The sequence below is a fragment of the Neopelma chrysocephalum genome, unplaced genomic scaffold (genome assembly GCF_003984885.1).
Source record: "Neopelma chrysocephalum unplaced genomic scaffold, ASM398488v2 Primary Assembly neopelma1_96778, whole genome shotgun sequence".
Classification (NCBI taxonomy): Eukaryota; Metazoa; Chordata; class Aves; order Passeriformes; family Pipridae; genus Neopelma; species Neopelma chrysocephalum.
The window spans coordinates 2,096,876-2,122,385 of NW_020925422.1; the positions used below are offsets into that span (position 1 = coordinate 2,096,876).

Consider the following 25,510-nt stretch of genomic DNA (forward strand, 5'->3'; position numbering starts at 1 on the left):
AGTATGGTAGGTGCTCTTTAGAGCCTGGGATAGGCACCTGCTCCAGGCCTCGTAGCAAGTGGTACTTTGAGTTAACACTACTGGAGGCTTTTTGTCTTTGATTTAGTCCAAGATGCCTTCTGTTACCAAGATCTCTGTCCAATGCTTCCTGTCTAGAAGCTTCTGGAGCATCTTCCAATGCTGCTTACTATGGATTGTCAAAACTAACTTGGGTTTCTTCCATGAAGCTGCAGTTTCCTGCTTGTTCCCTTGACAAGGTCTCTAAATTTTTCAAATACCTTTTACTAAAAGGCCTTATTTTTTACCTTTCTTGCCTTTCCTATGCCATTCCATAGTGTCTTCTTGAAAACAAAGTGTTAGAGCAAACAGATAATCAAGATGTGAAATTTGTCTACTTTACAAACCCTTGCATAATATTAGCATATTGTTTGATACTATCCATATTTCCACCTTAGACAGTGGGGTTTACCTGGGAGATCGAAGGAAATGTGAGAAGGAAATCTGTCATTCAAGTTGCTCTGTGTTTGCTAAGTGGAGCAGGAGTCCTGTGGCTGTTCACAGGAGTCCCACATACTGCAGAATTCCATCTCTTGTCCCAGCACCCCACAATCCTCAACAGCACCTGTGCCAGTAGAGCACCACCATGCTGAGGTGAAGGGCTGTCCCAGCTCAGCAGTACCTGGTAACTCTATATAATAAAAAGTGTTTCATAATTTCATGGAATTTGTTTTGATGTTGCATGCATCATTTCCCTGTCTTCTCCCCTGTCTTTATTTTGCATCAGGAACAGTGTGGCCAGCAGGAGCAGGGAAGTGATCCTTCCCCTGTACTCTGCATTGGTGAGGCCACACCTTGAGTATTGTGTTCAGCTCTGGGCCCCTCAGTTCAGGAAGGACATTGAGGTGCTGGAGCGGGTCCAGAAAAGAGCAACGAGGCTGGTGAAGGGACTTGAGCACAAGTCCTATGAGGAGAGGCTGAGGGAGCTGGGGTTGTTTAGTCTGGAGAAGAGAAGGCTTAGAGGCGACCTCATCACTCTCTTCAACTACCTGAAGGGAGGTTATAGCCAGGCGGGGGTTGGTCTCTTCTCCCGGGCAACCAACAATAGGACAAGGGGACATGGGCTCAAGCTCTGCCAGGGGAGGTTTAGGTTAGATGTTAGGAAAAAATTCTTTACAGAGAGGGTTATCAGGCATTGGAACGGCCTACCCAGAGAGGTGGTGGATTCACCATCCCTGGAGGTTTTTAAAAAGAGATTGGACGTGGCCCTTAGTGCCATGATATAGTAATTGGAGTTGGATCAGGGGTTGGACTTGATGATCTTGGAGGTCTCTTCCAACCCTACCTATTCTATGATTCTATTTGGCCTGCTTCTTGAAAGGTGAACTGTAGTTACTCCTGATTTGATTGTGTCCTGGCTCCAACCAGGACAGGGTTAGTTAATAATAAGGGAGGGAACATGGCCAAGACCTGGATGTTGTTCTGTACCACCTCCTGTCATTGCCGGGGGTTGAGAGAAAGGGACTCTCCGGAGGAGAAGGGGCTCCTTTTGCTCCAGAAAATGTCACAGAGGAAGGTGTCCAGTATTGTCTATTCTCATCGAGTTTGTGTGAGTTGTTTCTTTTCTTATACCCTATGTCATTAGTATTGGTGCTGTTACTTTTTGTTTTCTTGTCTCATTGCTGTTTCCAGTAAATTACTCTTGACCAATGATCTTTACCTTTTGTGGCCCCAGTTCTCCTCTCTGTCCCGCCACAGCGGGAAGGGAAAACAGAGCAAGAGGGAGCAGCACCTGGTTTGGAGAGTCTTGGGGCACTGAATTGCGGAGTACCATTCCTAAACCAGGGCAGATTGGCACAGTATCTGACGGGAGGTGTCTGGCAGGAGAGCTACATTATGGGAAGCAGGGGGAACCTTGACATGCTGGCTTCACTGTGAATAACTGAGCTGCACTTCTGACTCACTGAAACACAATGTCCAAAATAACTTTTCCTAGAACTTTTTGTTACAGAAGCATTTTTTCCCAGTGCCTTGATAATTAAGAATAAAACCAGGATTCAGTACACCATAATTTGGAGAGGAAGGAGATAGGGAAGGGAATTAAATCCACCTCTGCTCCAAGTAAAATCCTCCTCCTGTTCCTGCCTGCACATCTGAAAATCATGGGAGTATTTCTGTGCTGTTGCAGTTGGACTAGGCTTGCCAAGAGCCAGGCTTCTATGAGGCTCATGGGTCCAGCTGTCCTTTGTGTATTGCAATAGCCTGGGGGAAGGGCAGCGTTTGTAGCAGGGACTCATTTAGTAGTTGCTATACCTCATTTTATTTTGGTGCTAACTTTAACCACTGACAATGCTGAACTGTTAAACAGGGAGAGGGGAGATGAGTACAGGAACCAGATATTTTTTGCTGTTGAAGGCTTTTCAGGCATGACTGTGGCAGTGTTGAAAGCCAGCAGTAAAAGCATGGAAAAATAAAAGCCAACAGCAACAGCAGAGGCAAAATGAAAAGCAGTGTTAACCAGCACTGTAGTAGCCAACCTCTCCTCTGGCTCAGCTCTTTTCTGAGTGGTGCAATCTCCCAGACACTATCTCTTTGCTTTCCACCAAATTCCACCAGCTTTTGTTCACTAATCTCTTGGTTCCTCTTAAAGTAAAATTCCCCAGTTGTCCAGTCTTTCTTCTGTTGATCTGTTTGTTACCCCCACCAGGCCAGTGGGGTTTTTTGACAGATGTACTGGTTTGGGCTGGGATAGAGTTAATTTTCTTCATAGTAGCTTGTATGGGGTTATGTTTTGGGTCTGTGACCAAGAACACTGTTGGTAATGTAGGGATGTTTTAGCTATCGCTGAGCCGTGATTGCACCGCATTGAGTCCTTTCCTGGTTCTTGCACTGCCCCACTAACACAAGAAGTTTATAAGAAGTTGGGAGAGGACACAGGCAGGACAGCTGACCCCAGCTGATGAGAGGGCTATCTCGTGCTGTATGACATTGTCCTCAGCAGTGAAAGCCAGGGAAAGAAGGAGGAAGGAGGGACATTTGGAATTACATCTTCTCAAGTAACATCTGTGTGGGATGGAGCCCTGCTTTTCTGGAGGAATAGCTGAATGCTTGTCTGTTGATGGGAAATAGTGAATGAATTTCCTGTTTTGCTTTGCTTCTGCATGTGGCTTTTGCTGTAGCTATTAAACTGTCTTTATCTCAACCCACGAGTTTTCTCACTTTTATCCTTCTGAGTCTCTGGCCTATCCCACTGGGGGAGGGTGAGCAAGTGGCTGTCTGGCACTGACCTGCTACCTAGGATTAACCCATAGTGTATATTAGTCTCAAAACATGACGTTATGCCCTTCATTATTGCACCTGGAGCTACATGAAATCATGGCAAATATCTTTCCTCATTGTGTACTCAGAAGAGCAAGTCACCTGCTCACAGGGAAGCACGGACATGAGAACATGGCAAGTTAGCTGGAAAAGAATGACAGAATTCACTTGGCTGGGGATAAGGAACCATGCACATGGCAGTCAGAGCTGACTTTGCAAGAAGAAAGAAGGAGGGAACAGATGATAACTCAGAAGAGGGTGGCAGAAGATATCAAGGAGCCTGGGAAAAGAACAAAGAGTGGAAGAGGGCACAGGTAATGTGCAACATGAATGGTTCAAAGCAAATCAAGATGATGTAATTTAAAAGGGAAAAGTCTCCAATTCCCCCTTCCCCAATTTGTAACCAAAGCTGTAGACTGTGAACAGTATGCAGCTTGATCTTAACTGTGGTCCATTAGCACTGGTTTGCCTCAGTTTGGGTCATGTAATAGTTTTTTCATGGAAAATAAAGGTTTTTTTGACTGTTTATTTTTGGTTTGTGGGTTTTTTTGGTGGTTTTTGGGGGGGATGGGTGTTGTTTTTTTGGTTGGTAGGTTTTGGGTTTTTTGTTTTTTGTTTGGTTGGTTGGTTTTGGGTTTTGGTTTTTTTTGCATAGGTATTTTGTTTGTTGGGTTTGTTATTGGTTTTCCTGAAGAATTACAGCATAAATCCAAAGCAGATGATCGGTAGAAGGCGTGCAAAGGGGCTTGCTCTCAGACACTGCTGACAGTATCACCCTCACTTTGAGCTGCTTAAAGGTCTGTTCAGGTGAAAAGCCAGTGATGTTACATTTTTCTGTGGGCTGTGGTGGTTGAGGAATCTGATTCCACTTTGTGTCTGCTTCTGAGCTGAACTGTACTGTCCGCGAAGAACTTTTTTGGTCAGAAATTTTGTAGTATTTAAAATACACTTTGCTGTATAAAATATACTGGCTTGGTACCAGTATAATTAAAGTGGTACAGTCTCCAGTGTGTATGTACTTCCTTAAGCATCAGTATGTAAAAAATCAGTATGTTCATGAAAAATCATTGGAGTAAGTTATATTGGGAGAATCTCCTTTGTTTCAGTTTGGATAAATTTATAGTAAGGCTGTCCCCCTTGATATGTTTCAGTTTAAAAATGATAGCCCTAAGAAATGTGGTTCATGAGGTATAAGAGCTGAATGTAGTTTAGTTTCCAGATTAGGCCTGGATTATCTTCTGCAATTCAGAAAAGCAGAGGCAGTGATTTGCCACCAGCATTGCACAGGCTAGTAACACAATCGTGGTTTTCCCTGGCCATGTGTTTTCTGACAGAGCAGTTATACATGGCTTTTTACAGGCTCTCAAAAGTCTTTTTCAGCTTGGAAACACTATTCAAGGCCAGCAAAGCAGTCATTAACACAGAAGAGCCCAAACTCATATGTGGTCTCTGCAGGGAGCTCTAATGCAATTTACATCTATGTCTGCTGAAACTTCTACTGTTGTCTTTCTGGCCCCTGCCCATTAGCCAAAAGAGGGAAAAAAAGCCATTGGGAAAAGTTCAAGACTTTTCTGTGTACCTTTTCAGCATAGTGTGAGGAGGGCTCTGATATTGTCTCTGTTCTTTGATTTCTTTTTCCATGCGTTCTGAATTCCAGTAGGGTTTTCTTGTATCTTGGCATGGTGAGCTGCCGCTGTTGACTCAGTGATTCTCCTTGTGCTGTGGTTTACACACTCCATTTCCTTGGTACCTTGTGTTTCGCTGTGCAGACACCCAGGCATTTTATGGCCTAAGAGGCAACAGACAACACTGAAATAGAGACTGATGGGTTTTGATATGAAAAGCAATAGGATGTTTATCCTTGTGAATTGGCGACCACAAGCCAGTAAAAATAGAGTAACAGTTGTAGCAATTTCAAAAATACAAATCAAAAGCAATAGGGATTCTTCTCTCTCTCACCCCAAAAGCCATACACGAGTTGGAAAAATACAGAAAGAAGCATCTATTAAGGATTAGAACTGATGGCAGTCAAGACCTTCTCTTTTTGAAATGGGAAGCTTTCCCCAATACTTGTGGAAGTGTTTGAGGAGGTGTTTTAGGGGTCAGGGAGTTTCTCGGTTGAGGAGAGCATTACACTGAAAACATGTAACTGCAAAATTCTTGCCATTGGGAAAGCTTCCTCTTCTTTAAGGCAGTCCCTTAAAGAGTAGCTGGGTAAGTACAGTCCTCTGACAATTTTGAGTTCATATTTACTGTAGATGAAATTTGTCAGATGTGGCTGGGAAGTGCAAGGAGCTCAACCTGGAACAGATTGTTTCCAAAGCAAAAGCCATTGAGAAAGTAGTGGTTTTTACAGAGCTCTGATGCAGAAAGGAAACCTCACTGACTCCTTAGCCCTGGAAGAGGGAGTGCTGAACAATATTGTTCTAGACTCTTATGGAGATCAAAGTCATCCAGGTCACCCAGCAGGCAGATTCAGAAAGCCACCCTTCCTTGTATGCAGCTTTCTGAACCACTCTGCAGGCATTGAACCAAACTTTTAAGACATTTTATGGCACATTTCCCTTCTTCTGTTCTTGGCAGAGAGGAAGAAGGAAAATACAAGAGACCCTCACAACCTTGTAGACATTGTGTTCTCAGAGACAGCTGGTCTGTGTTCAGGGTCACTCTTCCCTGTACACTGTTGAAGTCTGCCAGCACCACTGTGGTGCACCCAAGTCTTCACATGACATACAAAGTCCAGTAAAAAATTTACACCACTCCAGGCAAGACTGCTCTGTAGAGTGTACTAGATCTCAGTGGCTGGAAACATCCTACTAAGGCTAAGGCCTTCTCTGCACTAGGAAGGTTTTGGTAGCTGTTCCAATTACAGCACTAAAGACAAATACTAGGGGTTCAAGGTGAAGAATGGTAAATTTGTAGAAAGTCTTTAATGATGGGCTTGCAAGGGAATGAGGCCAATGCCACAGCCCTGTGTCCCTTATTCCTAAAATCAATGACAAGCTAAAAGAAGAAAACCTTATGCTGAGTTTGTTTTATTTATCCTTTGGCCATCCAACCCAAGAAGAGGAAACTCCAACTCAGCATCAAGTCAAATCTGGAGGCTACTTAAAAGTTTAGTTCCAGGTGCAGATGGCATACTTCCACCTGACTGTCTCTGCCCGCATTGCTGGAAGGTTATGTGTTCCCTTGGGTCCAGGGCTTATCCTGCAGTCATACCCTAGCACTGTTCCCATGTACTAGGTTAAGTTAGTTCATCTAAGTAGTTGCTTTTAGCAACTGCAATGTCAGTGACTGTAAATGTCAGTGAGCTTTTTGGCACAGGGCTCCTTGCCCTTCTCTCCTTCAGAGGCTAAGCAAATGTTTTTTTATCTCATACACCAGCAACCCCTCCAACACCACGGAAAGCTCAAGGCAGCAGTGTGGCTGCACAGGCTAAAGCATCATGAGTTCAAGGAGCAGCTGTGTGAGGCAGAGCACCAGTCTGAGCTCAAAAACCATGGAGCAATGGGAGACAGACTTCTTAGGAGCTAGAGCATGCAGGTGACGCGACATTTTTCCCCCACTACAAGTTGTGTCTCTCTCTCCCTGTTGTACTGGCAGAAGAAATACCTGGGAAACAAGACCCAAGCCAAATAATGACTAGCAACACTAAGCTGGTTCATACAGTACTCAAGCCATGGATTTTATCACGTGCAGCAGGATTTTTTTGTAATCATTGATTACAAATCAATGACCACTGCTTGACTCCAATCATTCAAGATAAAGTTGGGGTTTTTTACTCCTTTTTTCTTTATTTGGACAATATATATACACATATGTACAAAAACATCTATGCCTACTTTTTTTTCTTTTCCTTTTTTTTACAATTTCATGTGATTTACAAAACAGGACAGCAAAATAACTTATAAAGAATACGAATACTGTACAAAAATAAAACTGATTAAACTGTTGGAAGTTGGTAGTTTACAGTGTTACAGATCACTAGTTTGTAAAACAGCACTTTGAAGTATGTGTCCAGTCTGGGCTAAGTCCTTCTGTAAGCTGAAAACAGATCTGTAATACAGGTAATGAAAAACTGTTCAAAAAGAAGAATGTTACATATCTATACCTTTAAAGCCATGACTTCTCTATACTAATGGACTTTCTTAACCAAGGAGAAGAGCTGTCCTAACTTCAGCACTATTAAGTACTTCCAAAATAGTACAAATACATACGGTATTAGAGAACCTGATTTTTCATTTCTTTTCCAACATTTGCAACACTCTTTGAAACTTAACTTCAAGATGCGAAGAACTAACCTGCAGTTTGTTTTATGTGTTAAAGCCATTATTTGATTTTACTAAAAAAAAAAAGAAAAAAGAAAAAAACCAAACCAAATTAACAAAACAGTAATATGAAATCCCCAAACCTGATTATTCCCAGCATATTGTGTTAGTGGTTAATGAATCACATTAATCCTGTCTGCCCAATGCTGAAATACAGCAAAACATTACCATTTTTTCAGCAACAGGATCTTGTCACTGGCAATGGTGACACATGTCTTGTATGTCCCATTGTCCCATGGACTGAAGTATTTCCCTCTTGTTGACTCTTTCAGACTTTGCAGGAACAACAATTTTTCTTTAAATGTGCATTCTACCCCAAAAAAGCAAGGTGGAAACCATAAATCTGGCCCTTTACTTCCATGTATTGGTTAAACCCGGTAGCTAAGTGAGCAAAACATCTACATACTGATTTAGGAGCTGCTTATCAGCGGCTTCCCATTGTGGTTGACAGAATGTGAGGTTCTCTTGTATTTCACAGGATCAGGCTTTAATTTTCCAAGTGCGGCATTTATCCCACAAAATGGCAACAATCCAGATTGCAGGACGGACTGGAAATCTTGCTTGATCTTCAGAGAGAAGAAGGAAGATGAACGTGCATGCACCTTTGAATTTCACCGGGCTACTCGTGGCTACTCGTGGCTCTGACCCCACTCAAGGCAGCATGAACAGTACTGGTAAGCAGAACACTTTCTAGATCAATAGAAATACCAATGCTACCAGTTTTTATTGTGAAGAACCTATATCCCTATGACTCATTTTGAATATAAGAAATTAAAGTTTGGTTTCTAAAATAAATGTTTCAAAAAGGTGAAACGGAGGTAGAAAGTGTGCTTGGTTTCCTGATGTCTTCACTGAAGAAAACACATCCCTTTTTTATTCCACAGACTGTTCAATATCCCCAATGCTTTAAAAGCAGTTCTCTTCATATAGACGGAATTTATCACGAACTACACAGGTAAAAACACAGTATGCAAACTGATTTCTAATGCTGAAAGCCATATACAACTGTAGAGGAAAACACTCTACTCTCCGAGTTCATTTTTTATGTTTTTTTTTTCTAGGAAGCAAGCTTTTTATCAGATAAAACAATAAGATACTGTAATTGCAGGTGTACTAACAAGATTTTTTTATGTACAGAATTTTACAAGATGACCTAAATTCGTCTGCAGTGGAAACACTTTGGGTTTCAGTGTGATTACTCACAAGATGAATTTGGCCCTAAGTCTCTGTAGTAGGGGTAAAAAACCAAACAGAAGAATGTTTCTGAAAAAAAATAATGTGTAAACAGAATTCTCCCACCTTTATGCAGCTGGGGAGGGAAAAAATATATCATTGATAACCCCTTAAATTTCATGCTTTTACCATAAAAAAGATTGAAATATTCAGCTAATCACCACAATTGAAAGTTTTCATTCAGTGATCTTTTTGCTCCTCGTAAAGAGCAAAAAACAGCTTTCAAATAAAAGTAATACTGCCTTTATCAACATTTGACGTGCCATGCATGAAAAAGGTACAAAGCAAGGTACCAAGAGAAGCTTGTGTTGTAAGGAATATTGCAACACCTTCCATATTTCAAATTAGCTCTTGGTTTTCCCCCATACTCTAGAGAATTAGCAATTAAGAGACAAAGGAGCCCTTCTGAAATGCTCTTTACAATAGTTTCAGGTGTTTCCATTAGCAGAGTACTCTTAAGGAAAGATCTACTCTCTCCATAAGCATACACAACTCCTGGAGGGCTCAAAGGGAGTTAGGCCATGGTATGAAGAGAATATATCTTTAAGGCAAGTGTAGGAAGAGAAGAAGCCTTTAAAAAAGCAGCAGTTTGTAAGGATGGTAGCTGCTATTATGCACCCATTCAAACAAAACACAGCAGAATAAAGCACTGTTAGTGGCATTTCTACAGTACAGTACTGTATTATTGACAAGTAAAGTACAGGATCACATGAGAGACATATGCTCAGCTCCCACATGCCCACCACATTATCTAAGCAGACTTGTATTTTTCCAGGTAAGTGAATAACAGAGCTAAATACACATACGATCAGAAAATGACTGAGCTGTTGTGGGGTTTTTTTTGCTTTAAGTATCTTCTTGGATTATACATGTTTTTACTGGAAAAGTCCAGCTTATATTCAAAAGTATAGTTAATGCAAAGAAAAATTAAAAAGACCCATTTATTTAATGGGCCTTCTTGAGTATAAATTCACCTTATCTCAGTATATCAATCAGATGCTATTAGTAACATATGTAATGTTCTCTTAACAGTCTCTTTAAGTGCAAGATCACTGACACAGAAGTAAACCCACTTCTACAATGTGCTATGGAGTTTTTATCTGAGAGTTATTTGTGTGACTCGGAAAGTGTTATTACTCAACAAACTCTAAATACAAGCAGCATTACACTGTTCAACAAAACATGTTCATGATACAGCAATCACAAAGACTTTGGGGTCACGCTACTACGGTGGCACAGGCCAGACCACCCTGTCATATGTATGTACACCAGTATCAATGCTTTATGTTCGAGGAGGTGGTTGCCTCCTCTGCTGGCTGTCCCTTCCCTCCTCTCACCCTACAGTCTGCTTGCTCCAGACTGTTGTTCTCAGAGCAGAGCAGGGGAGGTGGAGGACAGGGATGGAGGTGCTGAGTACTTTTGTTTTTTTAACATCGGCTACATGTGCTTTTGGACAGTGAGGGTGACCGGCACCATAGCGGATGCTCATGCTCTGGCATCACTGCCTGCATCCCCGTCCCAGCTTGCCTCTCCCCTATTCCCCTCCCAGGGCCAGCCCTGCCTTCACAAGGAGCTGCTGGAGCTGGACTTCTTGGATCGCTTGATCATGCTGGGGTGGAACTCAGTGTGTCGGCGGGCGTGCTTGGTCAGGTGGTCACTGCGCATGAACCGCTTCTCGCAGAGGGGGCATCGAAACTGCTTCTCACCAGTGTGGGTTCGGTAGTGCCGGGTGAGCTCATCGGAGCGGGAGAACTTTTTAAGGCAGTCAGGCCATGTGCAGGGGAATGGTCGCTCACCTGCAGGGAGGAAAGGATGACAAGAGATTTAGGGAGGCAGGGGTAATGCAGGTTGGCACATACCAGCTTTACTGAGGAGCCACAGAACATGCTGCTGAGGGGAAGAAGCTGCTTTTGTTTCCTGCCATGGTGCCAGTGGAGTCTGTGGACTTGTTGATGACTTGCTTCATCAGGTTTCAGTCTCACCTTCAGCAGAAGCCAAAAACCCCTCCAACCACATGAAAATCACTCTCTGGTGCAGAACCTTACATGACCTGAGACTCTAATCAACAGATGAGCACTGCCCGTTCCTGTATGCTTTTCATGTTGGGCTCACTAGAGTGGTTTGGGAAACGAGAGCCAGAAGTACTCCTCTGACACTTACATTCTACTGAACAAAAGTATTTGTAATGGTTAGAAAATAAGCCAAAAAAAATCCTTCACCCATGACAAGTCATTCCAGCCCATGGACAACTGAGTGGGAAGCCATCAAGGAGAGCACTGAAGTCTTGGGGCTGCAAACATGTACAGCAAAACCACTGCAGCTGCAGAGAGAAGTCCCATGCTCCCCTACATGGTATAGGTACACCACAGGCCCTGAAAGTGCTAGTAAGCCTCTCTTAATACCGCAGATGCTGTCACCATTGAGGCTCCTGATGATTTGGTGCTCCCTAACAGGGGCTGCCCCATTCCAGACCAACCAGTGTGCAGCAGAGCTGCACCTGGATGAGTGGGACCGCATTAGTTACAGCAGCCTCACGGCTGCATGCCCTGAGCTTGCCTCCCTTGCCGCGTGGCCATGCTAGTCCTCAGTCAGGGGAAAAGGATGGAGCAGAGGAAGCCAAGTCAGCCGAGTGCCTGAGCCTGATGGAGGCACAGCTGCCAGCCATCCCGAGCTGGGACTTTGTTTTTTCTTGTTATACATGCATTTCTTGGCTCTCTGCTGTATGCTTTTGGATAAAGTTGAAAGACTTTCTGAACAACCACTGCCTGTATAAAACAAATTAATTAAAACTGTACGTAGGCTCACGTGTGCGTGAAGGTCACATCTGCAGTTACACAGCAGAGCAGGAACAGGAGCTGTACAGAGGCCTCACAACACTGCTCTGCCCCAGCTTCGCCTTGTCCGGCGCCTGCCCTCAGCATCTGAGGCAAGTGTTTCACTTGTACTGCTCTTTTGCTATCTATCTCACGGTTTCTGTCTCAGCTTCTGGAAGCAGGTGGCAGTGGGATGTGCAGAACAGCTTTCTAGCTCCCCCCAGAAGTGTTGGAAGAGTGCTATACATCCTGCATGTGTGGAGCCACCTAGTATATGGCTCTGTGTCAGGCACTTACACCCCAGAGTAGCAGGAGCAGCTGAGGCATCCTGCGCCATGTGAGAGACTGAAATGGTTAATGGTCAAATGTTGTTTAGATCACCAAAGGACTTTACCCGCTATATCAAACTGTGCAAAAAAGCAACTGCTCATCTTTGACCACCAAGACCACCCCCTGAATATGCCTCCCAAGTGGAATTGGGACTGTGAGTTAAGCCACCTGACAGAAACTTGAGATAAGGTAACAGTGAGACTATTGTCCAATTATCTCAGGTGTAAGGAGAAGTACACAACGCTGGGGGAGGCCATAGCCCAGAGTCTCATTTGCTAAGGAAGGGTTTGCACACACTTCTCCCCCAGCCAAGGGGGAGGAGGAGAGTTTTTGGGTGTGTGGTGGCGATCCACATAAGACAGAGGGGGTGAACACCCACTACTGGAGGCTACAAGCTTTTGAGGCTGATAAGAGGCAGATCCTTCGAGGTGGGATAGTGCTTTTTATCATGTCAACTGTCCTCCCTCACAAAATTCACTGTTGTAAAACTCCCCTCCCTCCCCCTGGGGAAGGTCTGATGGGGCATTAACTGGCTCAACTGCACTGATGTGAGAGGCGGCTGTGATGTCTTAGACGGGGTCATACACCATCAAAGACCCCCAAAGCACCCCCAGACTCATTTCTGAGGCCTTCCACCAGAGGAGTGAAACAATTCCTTCAAGGGAGGTACCTGGGTGTTCCCACCAAGCGCATATTAACCCCTCGGACTTTGTGTTTTGTGGGCTTTTTCCCCAACCCTGACAGATCAAGACTGTGACCATCACTTCAAACAATGGACATCAAAATTGCAACAATCAACTCTTGTCACAGAATCCACAGGTGGCGATATGATTCTACTCTTTTCCTTCCTTCCTTCTTTCCTTCCTTCCTTCCTTCCTTCCTTCCCTTGTATATTTTCCTAAGTGATATTTTTATGCTTTCCTATCGCTATATTACTATAGTAATAATAACAACTAAAATGGCTACATACCTGCCTTCTATTGCAACCAAATTGTTCTAAAATAAACCCTAAAAATATATATGGCTGTACAAACACCATTCAGTGCCATTTCACTCTAATCTGCCTCACGGGATCTATTAACAAGAACCTGGGTTACCCTTGCCTTCTGGAGTGGGTCGTAACACCCCATCTCAAGAAAGCACGTTTCCACCCACCTCAGGACAGCTCTTCAGCTCTCAGCCTGCATAAGTGCCCAACTGTACAGCAGGGAGATGAGGTGCCTAGGCAGGATAACAAGCATCATAGTCTTTGGGGTACAGCACCTACATTTTAGGCATGGTAGTATCCAACCTGAATGCCTAAAGCAGTGTTTAAAATCTGGGCCCAAGCAGCCCTCAAGACACTGAGCTCCTCCTCCATGCTCCCCGGGAATTGCACATGGCAAAAGAAAAGGAAGGCCTGCTTCTGGAATTCCCTGTGAAACATGATGGGAGCAGCATGACCTCCACCATGGCTACCCCACACACCCATTTCATATGCTAGGGGAAAGCACTCTAAAGTTATGCAGCACAACACAAAGCTTTAGGGAAAGGCAGGGTTTGCTCAGTATCCCTTGTGTACATTTGGCACTGCAGTCCCCTGGGAACCAACCCAGGGCTTGGCTGGGGGAGCACACCAAGGCTTCAGGAGACTGCTGTGGTGGAGGCATGCCTTGCTACCCACAGGAGAGCTAGCTTGTAGGGATGCAGGACAGGGAATGCAGCAGAGATCACAGATAGGAATGAGCAGCTGTGCTCCCTCGATTCACCAGAGCTGCCACAGGCACCCACCACCCACTGCTGAGCTCCCAAGTACAGTGGCTGAGAATGGCTTCACCACTTTGGCAACACAAACCCACGGAAGCTGTCACAACCACTTGGGAAGTGCCTGTACGAAAGTAGGCCAGGCATAATCCCTGGCACCTAAATGCATTAAACTCCAGACTTCTCAGAGCAGAGACACAAGGGGGAGGGAGGCTTTTCCAGGCCCTCAGGGGTTGTCTCCAAGCTCAGAAGATCAACCACTCCCCTCCGTCACAAAGCTGTAACGGATGACACCAGCCCAAAGGGGTGATGTCAGTGACAGACTCAATAGGTGCAAAGCAGGGGTGGAGTGTTCCTCCAGGAGGCTTTTAATGCAAGGCACATGATAACTGTCCACCTAGCAATGCTGGTAGCTGTATTTGCTATTTGCTATTTTGTGGAAGAGTCCTCTGAGAAAATAGGTCTTGCAGCTCATATGCTTGCTGGGCAGGCAGTGGCCCACAGAGCTGCAGTGCAAGCTAATGCTGCCTCCATCTGGAGATAAGGATTTCTTGCCATGTTTCATGCATGAAATATCTTTTCCGTATGATTTTTCTCCTTTAGTTTTGGGGGTAGTAATACTAAAGCTTGAAACAGCAGAATGAACCATCAAAACAGAGTGCTATTATACACCGATTCCTTTGTTGACTGCATGTTACTAACATTTTAAGATATACCTTAGATGGGATTTCTATGAAGAGATGAAGGAATGGCCAATGGTATATCATGGTAGTTTAAAACCATGTGTGATAGGACCCTAACACAGCAGACACAGCAGTTTTTCTTTAAAAACCAAAAAATTAAAAAAAATTATCAAGGGCAGCTTACAGAAGTAAGAAGTGAAATAGAAACTGATTCACAGGTGCATCTGCAGACTCCCATTCTTTGTGCTCTATGCTGCCAGGAATGTAATGAGAGACATGGTTTACTGTGACCACAAGCTAATGCTGGTGATTCACAGGTCTTCTCTGCAGTCTGAAGAACTCCTGCTCCTGCAACCCTGTCTTGTTTTAAATACCGTATGGATATAAAGGCCATTGCAGATCCTTTTGATGTTTGCTGTCTTGATTCACCTGCCCTTTTCTACCTTTTCCCTCTCCCTACCCGCTACCTCAATGTTTAGTTTCTTCTTACTTGCAAGCTAGTTTGCATGACCCAAGGCAGGCCCACTTTATTCTATTCCATTTCCATTTCATTCTGAATAGATGATAAATCATTTAGCTTTTTTGCCCTAGCCCAGGAATTTCAGATTTTCCCCACTGTGGTCTTGTGCAGGAAGAGTTTATGAAAAAGAATACACAGTGGGCATTAGCAGACTCATTAAACATAAGTACAGGTGGTAGTGATATCCTGATCTGTCATTGGTCTTCTCACCACAAAATGCTGCTTTATGCAGAGATGACTGAAGTTAGGAGCTGCAGTTCATGGTGGCTTTAACAAAAACAGGCTTGTTTGGTCAAAAAAGGGACAGAGAAGTCCTTAGTGACTTTTTTTTTTTCTGGGAGGGAGGGAGGGAGGCTGTGCTTGAGAAAGCTGATGACAGTTTATGATCACCCACTTGGGCAACTCTCTTGGTGTGTAACAGGACATGCACTAAGACTAAGGTACACTGAACTTCTGCAGTGAATGAAATACTAATTTTATGTGAATTACTAAAATTCTTGAGCACTGGCTTCATGGAAGACATTCAAGCATTGCTGTTGGTGTGGACAGAAGTCTGGCCAAGATGAACTGTTTTAGTAGGCTCAAACTGTCTCCCTTGCTGACAGAAGAGGGGTTGGACACAGCCGTGAGTCTAGAGCCTGGCACCAGCACTAGCTAATGCAGGACAGTTTGCTATCCAGTAGTGTTAATGATGCTGCTTCACACATGAATTAGAAGCCAAGTAGCTACGGCTGCATGAATGGATGGACATCCAATTAGACCAATTACAAGAGATTTAAAACCTTCACTGGCCTGTGTTATTGAAAACGAAACCACCGAGTACAAGGAAGGGTTGTGCTGTTTGGTAATGCAGCCACTGTTTTAAGTCTAAAAAAACGAGGAATGGTTCAGAGTTTGACCTCGTGGCTCTGGCTCAGCCACTGTCATGACACAGCCAGCCAGTACCTCCTGCTGCAGGGATGCCCACCCTGCCTGCAGCACCTGCCCTGAGGCTCAGTCCGACTGAACAGCAGCAAGGCTGGCCTCCTGCCAGAAAACTGAAACAACTGATGGAGAAGAAGGAGAAGGGAAAGCAAACACATACAGAAACCCCAAATTGCAAAATCTCTTGCCATCATGCAAAAGCAAAATAGTTCCGGCAGAATTAGCTCTGCATGGTTCAAACAACAGGCCCTCTTTCTTCTTCCAAGATCTTCCTGTACCTCTGGCTGCTGGTGCTTGACATTTTCAAAGAAATCTTGGTACCCTAGTAATAACTGAAACCAGAACCCCAATCTTTAACTTAAAGATGTCACTGATAAGCAATTCTTTACTTTTTTCCTGTGATCCCACTCAGTCACCACTCTTGTGTGTCTCAGTGCCTACTGAAGTATGACAGGTTCTGTAGGTGGATGTCAAGAACATGGTCCAGCTTATTCCAAGAGGGGAAAAACAAAATATGAGGCTATCTTCCTTATCCCAGAATCCCTGCTAGCTCAGGTCTCTCCCATTTTTCTCCCCAGTGTGTTGCCCCACACATCCTGAACAAGCAATTTTCTGTGGGACACTGGACTTTGACTGAGTGTCCACATGCAAGATACGCTGGTGAAGATGGATCTTCAGGGCAGACAGATTGGAGATCTTTCAAGCAGGCTTTTTCTTCTTCAGAGATATTCCAAAATCAGATCATTAAAACACATGGCAACAAGGTACAGATACTGGTGCAGAGCGAGATCAGCGATGAGAATGCTATATACTATGTGCCTAAACCAAGGCTTTCTGGAACACCTAAACTGTGGCCATCCAACCTGGCAACAGATCAGACAGACACTGCTTATGAGATAGGTGACGGATGGATGGGTTCCAGCAAGGGGTTTATTCTGCCAGTATTTAGGATTAAACACCACAGGTTGATTCACGTTCTGCTTTCAGCAAGTACTTAGAATGTTCTGACATCAGAACCCCACTCAGCAACTCCTTCAAAAGTCCAGATGCAAAACCACCTGCTAGAACCTGCTGCTGCTGAGACTCTGAATTCCAGGGAAACTCTGTACTGCTCTTATCCTGCTGTGACAGAGCATTGGATGCAAAGGATAGCCTTACAGCTTCTCTGTCAGAGCAGAACCACCTTGCCCGACTTACAAAAGGCTTTCTCTGGGAGACTGGGCCTCCATATACATATATATGTATATATAAAAAATAAGTATCAGTCAGGGAAGCTACTTGGGAGAGGAGAGACCTTTCCAAACCTCACAAGAGAGAATAAAATCTACACTGTCATAGCTGAGATCAGTGCCCTCATCAGTGCTTTTAGGTACATGGGACAAGTACTTTTTCTCCTTTTTTGACTTCTCTGTGTGTGAACTTCCTCCATTTTGCAATAATACTTAAATATTAACTGAGCACTGGAGAGAGACTAAGCGCTTAGGGCACTTAATTGGGATCAAAGAACATTGGATTTAAGCTCCTGTCCTATCTGAATAATCAAATGCTCACTAAGAGGAGACAACTTGGACAGAAAAAGGAAGAATGCACTTCCGTGTGCCTTCAGAAAGATAATGTAGCTTTTGTTATTTCACTCTGAATTTATTAGCCAGTGTTTCAACTGACTTTTCCATCAAGTTTGAGGTACTTCTAATGTGCTCTCAGGCTATTCACATTCATCATAAACAGATGGTGAACTGTACTACCACAAGTTAACAGTATCTGAAGTGTGCTTTGCCTTCACTCCCTCAGATCCTCTTTGTTTAATCTTAGATTGGCTCTTCCCTGCTCTTCCAGCTGCAGGTTGGTAGCTGTGCAAGGCCAGAAGCACAGGAGCAGCAGTCTAGTGCACAAAAACACAGCAGTCAACAAAGGGGAGCGATTGTTCCTGCATGGATCCTGACAGCTGGGGCTGCAAGACACACAGTGACATCCACCACATGGTCCTTAGTGCCTCAGTACAACAGTGTGCAGCAACTCCATAAAGCTGCAATTTCAGTACATCCATCCGGAAGCAGGAGTTGTGCTCTTATGGGTGATGCCTGCTCACTGCTTATGTACTACACATGCACTTCTTCACGTTGACTCAATTGACAAACAAATCTTTCTGGAGTGCTTTCCCACTGCAACACATAGACCTGCTTAATTTTTTTTTTAGCAGAAAACAAAAGAAAACAACTGGGAATTAGGCAGCATTGAAGTTAATCTTGAGGATTTTTGCGTACCTTACTCAGCTGACAGAACTTCCCGTCAGAATGATCATGTTTCTCCAAGACTTGGAAATATGCCCATTAGAACTCCAGCAATTTGCATATTTTCATTAACCCTTGAGAATGGGTGTTCCAGATGGCATTCTGAATTTAGCAATAAATGTCCTGCTGGCTCCACTTTTTGCTCTTTGGTCCTATTCTAAAGGATCTAGCAAAGTGACATTGCATGAGTTGGATAAGAGGGGCTTAAAATGCTAAATTTCAGATTATGCTCAAACAAAATCCCCAAAAAAGCTCTCAGTGAGCAGAGGACTGTCAACATACCAGCATCTGGACAGTCTGTTGAGCCAGTGCTAATCTAGAACACAAATAATAAAGCAGCAGAGTAAAACTCAAACTGATACCAGGGCTGGTCTAACACCATGATGTCTAGATAGCAGCTGCAGCACTTGTTCTTCCTCTCTACTGGAAATGCTCCTCAGCTTCACTGTGCAGATCACCAAGCTATGGGTCCACATCTTTGCCTAAGCCCTGCTACCAAGCGCTGGTGAGAGTCAAATGCCTAGAGCACTAAAGGGTGCATCAGCTGTCTGGTGTAGCAAAACCATTGGCATTGTTTGGATCTAGTTTACACGATAATGCAGAACTTTTCCCACATTTGGGTTTTGTGCATCTAAGCTTTTAATTAAGGGCACCTGAGGAATATGTGAACTTCCCATCGATCCTCAGCCTCTCCAGGCAAGTAAACTCCTACAAGTCCTGTAGTAGGAGGCATCTCACAAACTAGTTTTATGGTACCTTCTCTGTCCCTCCTTCCTGACCAGGAGGATCTGGTCTCAGTGGCCATATGCCCTTTAGCTAGATTACATTCACACCATCATAACAAACATAAATTCCGTAGAGCTTGTTTCTCCTGCCAGTTTGTCTCCTTGCCCTTTGCTCTGCACTCCCTGGCCAGGACGTCTAAGATTGCTTGTTTACTCTCATATGCCTTCTTTTTCCCTGGAAACCCTCCGGCCTGCAATTCCCTCTTTGTTATGATGCTCTCCCCACCTTTGTCTTTGAGGCTAGTAATAAACCTACACAACACCTGACATAATCAAACCTCTAAAACCACATATTTAGAGAAGTCTGTGCATTTTCAAGGTAACTCCCTGTGTATCTGCTGTTGCTTGTCATTTTCTGGTTCAGACGAGTCCTTCACCCTTTCCTGACCTCTGTACTGCTTCCAGGGGTCGAGGCTCACCTGGGCCTTTTTTTGTGCTCTGAAGGGCAATTCTGCAAGACTTGATCATGACAATTCAATGCTCAAGACTCCTACGCAGACACACCACTCATAATCCCTCCTGCCACCACCAAACTCCAGCTGAGTTTACATGTCCTATATTCCCTTAAGGGAGGGGCAAACTTAAGGCATGGTTATGTTGTATGAGCTATTCCTCCACCTGCCTTCCTGAACAATAGTTTTTAGCTTGCGAGCCATTGGGCACAATATCACCTTTTCCCTCCTACACCAAATACTGTGAGCCTCAGGGATTCTACTGGACACAGCTCATTGCAAAGAACAATCTCACCTGCGCTGCTCTTCCTGCCCAAGACACCAGAACTAAATTCACAAATTCTAAGTTACTTTTGGATGGTAGTAAAGGGAGAGGAGAGGCAATATCTCAGTTTCAATTATGTGCTTGTCCTTGTATCCCTGTGCCTTTGCAAACTGCTACATTTTGAATGTAGGTACACATACATGGGAGAAACTCTTAAGGCCATACAGCAGGTGAAAATTCCACCAGAAGTCTGGAAGCACGGGGGCCAAGCACTCCATGCTAAATTTCACGAGTTCGTGGTGCACTGTTGGGAACTAGGCCAACTACCATCAGACCTTCGAGATGCAGTCATCATCACTTTGTATAAGAAGAAAGGAGATAAATCAGACTGTTCAAATTACCGAGGTGTTACTCTGCTCTCCATCGCTGGCAAAATCCTGGCAAGAATACTTCTGAACAGACTAATACCTGCAGAACTTCTACCTGAAAGCCAATGTGGTTTGAGAGCCAACAGGAGTACCACAGACATGGTATTTGTTCTCAGACAACTGCAAGAGAAGTGTAGGGAACAGAATAAAGGTCTCTATGTAACCTTTGTTGATCTCACCAATGCTTTCGATACTGTGAGCAGAAAAGGTCTGTGGCAGATTTTGGAACGTTTAGGATGTACCCCCAAGTTCCTTAAAATGATCATCTCACTTCATGAGGATCAGCGCGGCCAAGTCAGACATGGCAATGCACTTTCTGAGCCCTTTCTAATAACCAATGGTGTGAAACAAGGCTGTGTTCTCGCACCAACCCTATTCACAATCTTTTTCAGCATGATGCTCCAAAGGGCCACGGCAGACCTCGATGATCAGGACGGTATCTACATTTGATACCGTACTGATGGAAGCCTATTCAACCTAAGGCGACTGAAGGCCCACACTAAGACCTTAAATCATCTTGTCTGGGAGCTGCTTTACGCTGATGACAATGCCATCATCGCCCACACAGAAGTAGCTCTGCAACACTTAACATCCTGCTTTGCAGACGCTGCTGAGCTTTTTGGGTTGGAAGTCAGCTTAAAGAAGACAGAAGTTCTCCATCAACCTGCACCTCAGGAAGTCTTCCATCATCCCCATATCACCATTGGCCAATCAGAGCTCAAATCAGTCCAGCAGTTTAATTACCTAGGCAGCCTCATCTCCTCGGATGGTAAGATTGACGGAGAGATAGACAACAGGTTAGCAAAGGCATATAGAGCTTTCGGAAAACTCCATAAAAGAGTTTGGCGAAATAAACACCTGAAGAAAAGCACAAAGATCAGTGTTTACAGAGCCATCATGCTGTCTACTCTTTTATATGGGTCCGAATCATGGGTCATTTACTGCCACCACCTGCGACTCCTAGAACACTTCCATCAACGCTGTCTCCGTACAATCTTAAACATCCACTGGTCAGATTATGTGACTAATATGTCTGTTCTAGAACAGGCAGCAGTTATAAATATTGAGGCCATGTTGCTGAGAACACAGCTGCGCTGGGCAGGACACGTCTTAAGGATGAAGGACTACCGCCTCCCTAAGATCCTGCTTTATGGTGAACTTGCCAGTGGCTGCCACAAGAGAGGAGCCCCAAAGAGGAGATACGAGGACTCCCTGAAACAACATCTCAGCCTTGGCCATATTGATCTTCATCACTGGTCTACTCTGGCCTTCAATCGGGAGGCCTGGAGACACACTATCTGTAACACTGCTGCTTCCTTTGAGAATGCACACAGGATCACTCTTGAGGAGAAAACACAGAAAGAATCGTGTCTTGCCAATACCATCCAAGGAGTCTTTCTGCTGTGCCTTTTGCAACCAGATTTGTCTATCTTGCATTGGCCTCTTTAGCCACCAGCATGCTTGTAGCAAATGTGGGTAGAGTCCTTCCCAAATCTTCGTTCATGAAGCCTAGCCGTGAATGAATGAACGCATACATGACAGAACAAAGAAGTGCCTGATTGTATTGCAAAAATGCCAGAGGTCTAGTGAGGGATGAAAAGACTGTTCTCCCAGGAAGGGGCAGACTTCCTTGGCTTCCTCATACAAATCCTGCTCTTCCAAGTCAGGCTGAGTTCAGCAGGACAAGCAAGGGGGCTGTTTGTGCAAGTAGGATGTGCAGTGTTGCTGTCCACTGATCTTTTCCTGTTTAGATCAACTCAGAAGACAATTTCTGAGGGATGGCTAATTTGGGCCTTTTGCAAAGGCCCAAACTTCAAGGAAACAGTTATATAGACATTTTTAGTATCTGAAATATGGAACCCTTGAACCAACAAGTTAAAGAATCATTAATAAGATACAGACCTCTAATCTCTGAGCATCAAATCTTTGGCCTTCTAGTCTTCTACTTTGATTTGGTATTTCCTTTCTTGCTTTGCATTAGCTTGACAAAGATGGTCTGGTGGGTTTTTATATCCCCAGCCACTACATAGCACAGAGCAGGATCCAGAGCTTCCCAACTTGCTTGGTTAGGATCCAAGAATAAAGAGAACCGTGGCTACAAGCAAGCTCATGGGTGTGAACAGAAATCCTGAAGCCATTTTCCAAGGTAGAAAGACTGGGATTAAAAATTAAAAATTTAAAACCAGGAAGCTTCCGTTGGTGCTTGCAACCCTAGTCCCACTAAAGGCCACACAGCAGCAAGAAACCTAGTAGGTGGCCTGATGAAAAATGGCAGGTAGATGAAAGAGAATATATTTTCAAAGATAAAAATACAGTACTAAGGAAGGAGCATTAATGCTCTGCAATATACAGTTATGAATAACTCTAGAGGTCCCATTGAATTGCACTGTTGCTAAGGAATTGTTCTGTCATCTATAAAAATAATTAACATTAGCAGTATCGTTTAGCATTTCAGTTAGCTACAATTAACTTCACGTTAGGAAGCTTTGAAAATTCATTACTGCTGGATGTCTGCAGTGGTTTTAATCACACAGAACTATCATGACGGTACATCAGCGTGTCTGAGTCAAACACCTTATACTTGGAGCTAAGGCCACCCACTTGTGAGCAGCACATGCTAAACCTCATGCCACTTCAGGAGTACTTATTATAACAGTATTGCTTACAGCAAGCTGTGTGGGTTGTACAGTACATTAATTTACATGTCATCACACAGAATGCTATCTCAGTCAACATCTATTTTGGTTCCCTTATTGAGGTGCATTCTGAGCATGGGGTAGTAAATGGAAATGATGCTAACACATTTCCTTTGTCACTTATGAGACAAGACTTTGCAAGGCACCATTTATATTCACCCTCCAAAAGAGCATCAGAGCTGCAGTCTGAGCTGGTAACACAGCAGTTCTTGGCATTGGTCATGAGGTCAGTACAGGGTCACCACTGACCATCCTCTTTCCCAGCTCACACAGTCTAACTGCAGAGCTCATCTCTGAGCCACAACCAGTAATCCTCCCCCCCTTCCATCCAGTCTCTCAAGCTAAGCACCCAGCAGATCTGCCAGCAGGGCACGGGCAGGCAACAGCACCGGGTCTCTTCTTCTGCAGGGCAGGCAACAGCACCGGGTCTCTTCTTCTGCAGTGCACGTACACCTAAGCACTGGAGCTACGAAGCTTAGCTGGAGATGTGGTCATACCCTACCCAGGCTGTGTTAAATTCTACAGCTATGCCTCGCAGTATGCCCCTTGGATGATAAACTCGTTTTGTACTTCACCAATAACCATCTCCACCAACAGACAAAACCCAGAAAAGCACCATCATTGACAGAATCAATGTGAAGCACATGAAATAAGCGTTGGCAGCATTTGTCTCCTTTGATTCGCTTTCTGTACTTCCGCACAACCCTTTAATTTAGAGCATTTTTAAAGCAGCCATGTGTACTCCACTGTGACCCCAAATGCAATTCAGACACGTAAAGATTTTTATTCAGTCACTTGTACTGAAAACAAACAAATAAAACCACCAAAACGAAAATCAACAGAACGAAAACCAACAAACGAACAGAGAAGTCTCCAGCTGTTGCCCTCTCGGCGCCCAAGCAGAGTCGGGGGAGGTATGAACTGCTGCCACAGATGTGTTTAATCTCCAGGTTTCCATGCTGCCACACCCTCCGAGGCGCCCAGACGAGGGCCGGGGATGGGAGCACGCAGCCTGATGAAGCCTTTGTGGAACCCGCCAAAGCTCGGGTCACGATAACCGATAGCGCGGGGCGCTGCTGCCGGGAGGAACGGGGTCGGTCCCCCCGGTGGCGCCTCTATCCCCCCCAGATAGCTCCTCCACTCCCCCGGCCGGGCGCGGGGAGCAGCCCGGCACCCCGGCAGTGGTCTGTGACACCGGGAGCCCGAGCGCCTAACACCGGCTTCAGAGGGTGTGTTTCCAGAGTTACCCCATCCAGCCTGCCGGAGCGGGGTGAGTCCGCAAGCTCCGGAGGTGCCGCTCACCGGCGTTCAGGGAGACTCCGCCGCCCCCTCCGGAGTCGAGCCAGCGGCCTCGCCCGCTCCTGCTCCAGCGCCATGGCCCGGGGCGAGCAGCCCCTGGAGCCGAGCGGAGCTCACCGGCAGCTCTGCGGGCCCCGACGGCGGGAGCAGCGAGGGGGGCGCGGGCGGGATGCTGCGCTGCCCGCGGCTGCCTTGGGGAATACGCGCCGAACTCTCACCCGGTGCAGGCGCTCACCGCCTGCAGCCGCAGGAAACCCGAACCCCGCCGCTCGGCTGTTTCCCTCGCCGACGCCCCAAGCGGGGTTGGCGGCCCCCACCGTCCTCCCGCCACGCCGGACACGCGAAGTTCACTCCGCTCCCTGGCTCAGCTCCCGGCGGGCGCAGGTGGGCGGCGGGGAGGGCGCGGCGGGAGGCGCTGCCGCAGCCCCGCCCGGAGCGGCCCCGCTCCCGCCGGTCCGGCACCGCGACGGGAAAGGGAGCGAAGGGACGGGGCGGGGGAAAGCGGGGCGTGGGGGAAGGAGAGCGATGAACCATCCCCGAAGCCCGGGCGGATGGCGGGGCCACGCGGGGATGCCGGGCGCGCCGCCGGCCGGGTTCACCCGAGGACAAGCGCTCGCTCCTGCGCCCCTCCCGCCGCCGCCGCCGCTGACCTGTGTGCACCCGGTAGTGCGCCTTGAGGTGGGAGGATTTGCCGTAGACCTTGCCGCAGCCGCTGTAGGGGCACTTGTGCCGCTTCTCGGCCGCCAGCTTCCCCTTGGGGGCGGCCCCGGCGGTGCGCAGGCGGGGGGGCGGCCCCGGCGGGGGGCTCCGGGGCGGGCTGGATCCCTGCTCGGTGGCCGCGTCGCTGTCAGAGCCCGCGTCCTCGTCGGGGCTCTCCACGCTGTCGCTGCAGACGGAGGGGGCGGGCAGCGGCCGGTACTTGTTCAGCTCCAGCAGGCTCTTGGCAATGGCCAGCAGGGCGCAGTAGTCCTTCCAGGCGTCGCGGGGGTCGCGCAGCTCCCGGGCCGCCTCCCCCTCGCCCGGCACCTTCAGCCGCGCCGCCTCGGGCACGGCGGAGCGGTTGGAGATGGAGACCAGACACTGCGCCGCCACGAAGTCCACGTAGGCGACGGCCGACATGGTGCGGCCGCGCCCCGACGACACGGCGGGGGGGCTCCGGGCGCCCTCAGAGCTCGTCCGCCGGTCCGGCCGCGCCGCCGCCGGCCATGGCCCGCCCGCGGCGCGGGGTCTCTGCGGCGCGGGGAAGAGCGGAGCGGAGGAGGAAGGGGGCGTGGGGGGCGAATAAATAGCGGGGCGCCGGGCAGGTCCCTCACCGCCGCCCCCCGGGGGCGGCGCGCAGCCGGCGAGGGGGGAGCGCCGCCCGCGCGGCCGGCCCGGGTCCGGCGCGGGGGCCGGGGGAGAGGAC

General features: G+C 46.3%; 1 protein-coding gene and 1 long non-coding RNA gene across 2 annotated transcripts; both read right to left on the reverse strand.

Moving 5' to 3' along the window:
- Positions 1–7,089: 7,089 nt before the first annotated feature.
- On the reverse strand, positions 7,090–25,334 carry KLF9 (Kruppel like factor 9). The gene is made up of 2 exons (XM_027709433.1): positions 24,756–25,334; positions 7,090–10,672 (listed from the first exon to the last, which is right to left on the reverse strand). The coding sequence occupies exons 1-2, from the start codon at positions 25,222–25,224 to the stop codon at positions 10,440–10,442; spliced, it is 702 nt and encodes a 233-aa protein (XP_027565234.1). The 5' UTR covers positions 25,225–25,334; the 3' UTR covers positions 7,090–10,439.
- Positions 12,964–19,595, reverse strand: LOC113981822. Its single transcript, XR_003538551.1, has 3 exons — positions 19,584–19,595; positions 15,369–15,371; positions 12,964–13,757 (listed from the first exon to the last, which is right to left on the reverse strand). It is a non-coding gene; the product is annotated as an uncharacterized LOC113981822 (long non-coding RNA).
- Positions 25,335–25,510: the final 176 nt, after the last annotated feature.

Coding starts and splice junctions, on each gene's coding strand:
- KLF9 (XM_027709433.1), bottom strand. CDS start 25,224: ATGTCGGCCGTCGCCTACGTGGACTTCGTGGCGGCGCAGTGTCTGGTC. Junction 10,673..24,755: donor GCACTACCGGGTGCACACAG/GTCAGCGGCGGC, acceptor TCCTCCCTGCAG/GTGAGCGACCATTCCCCTGC.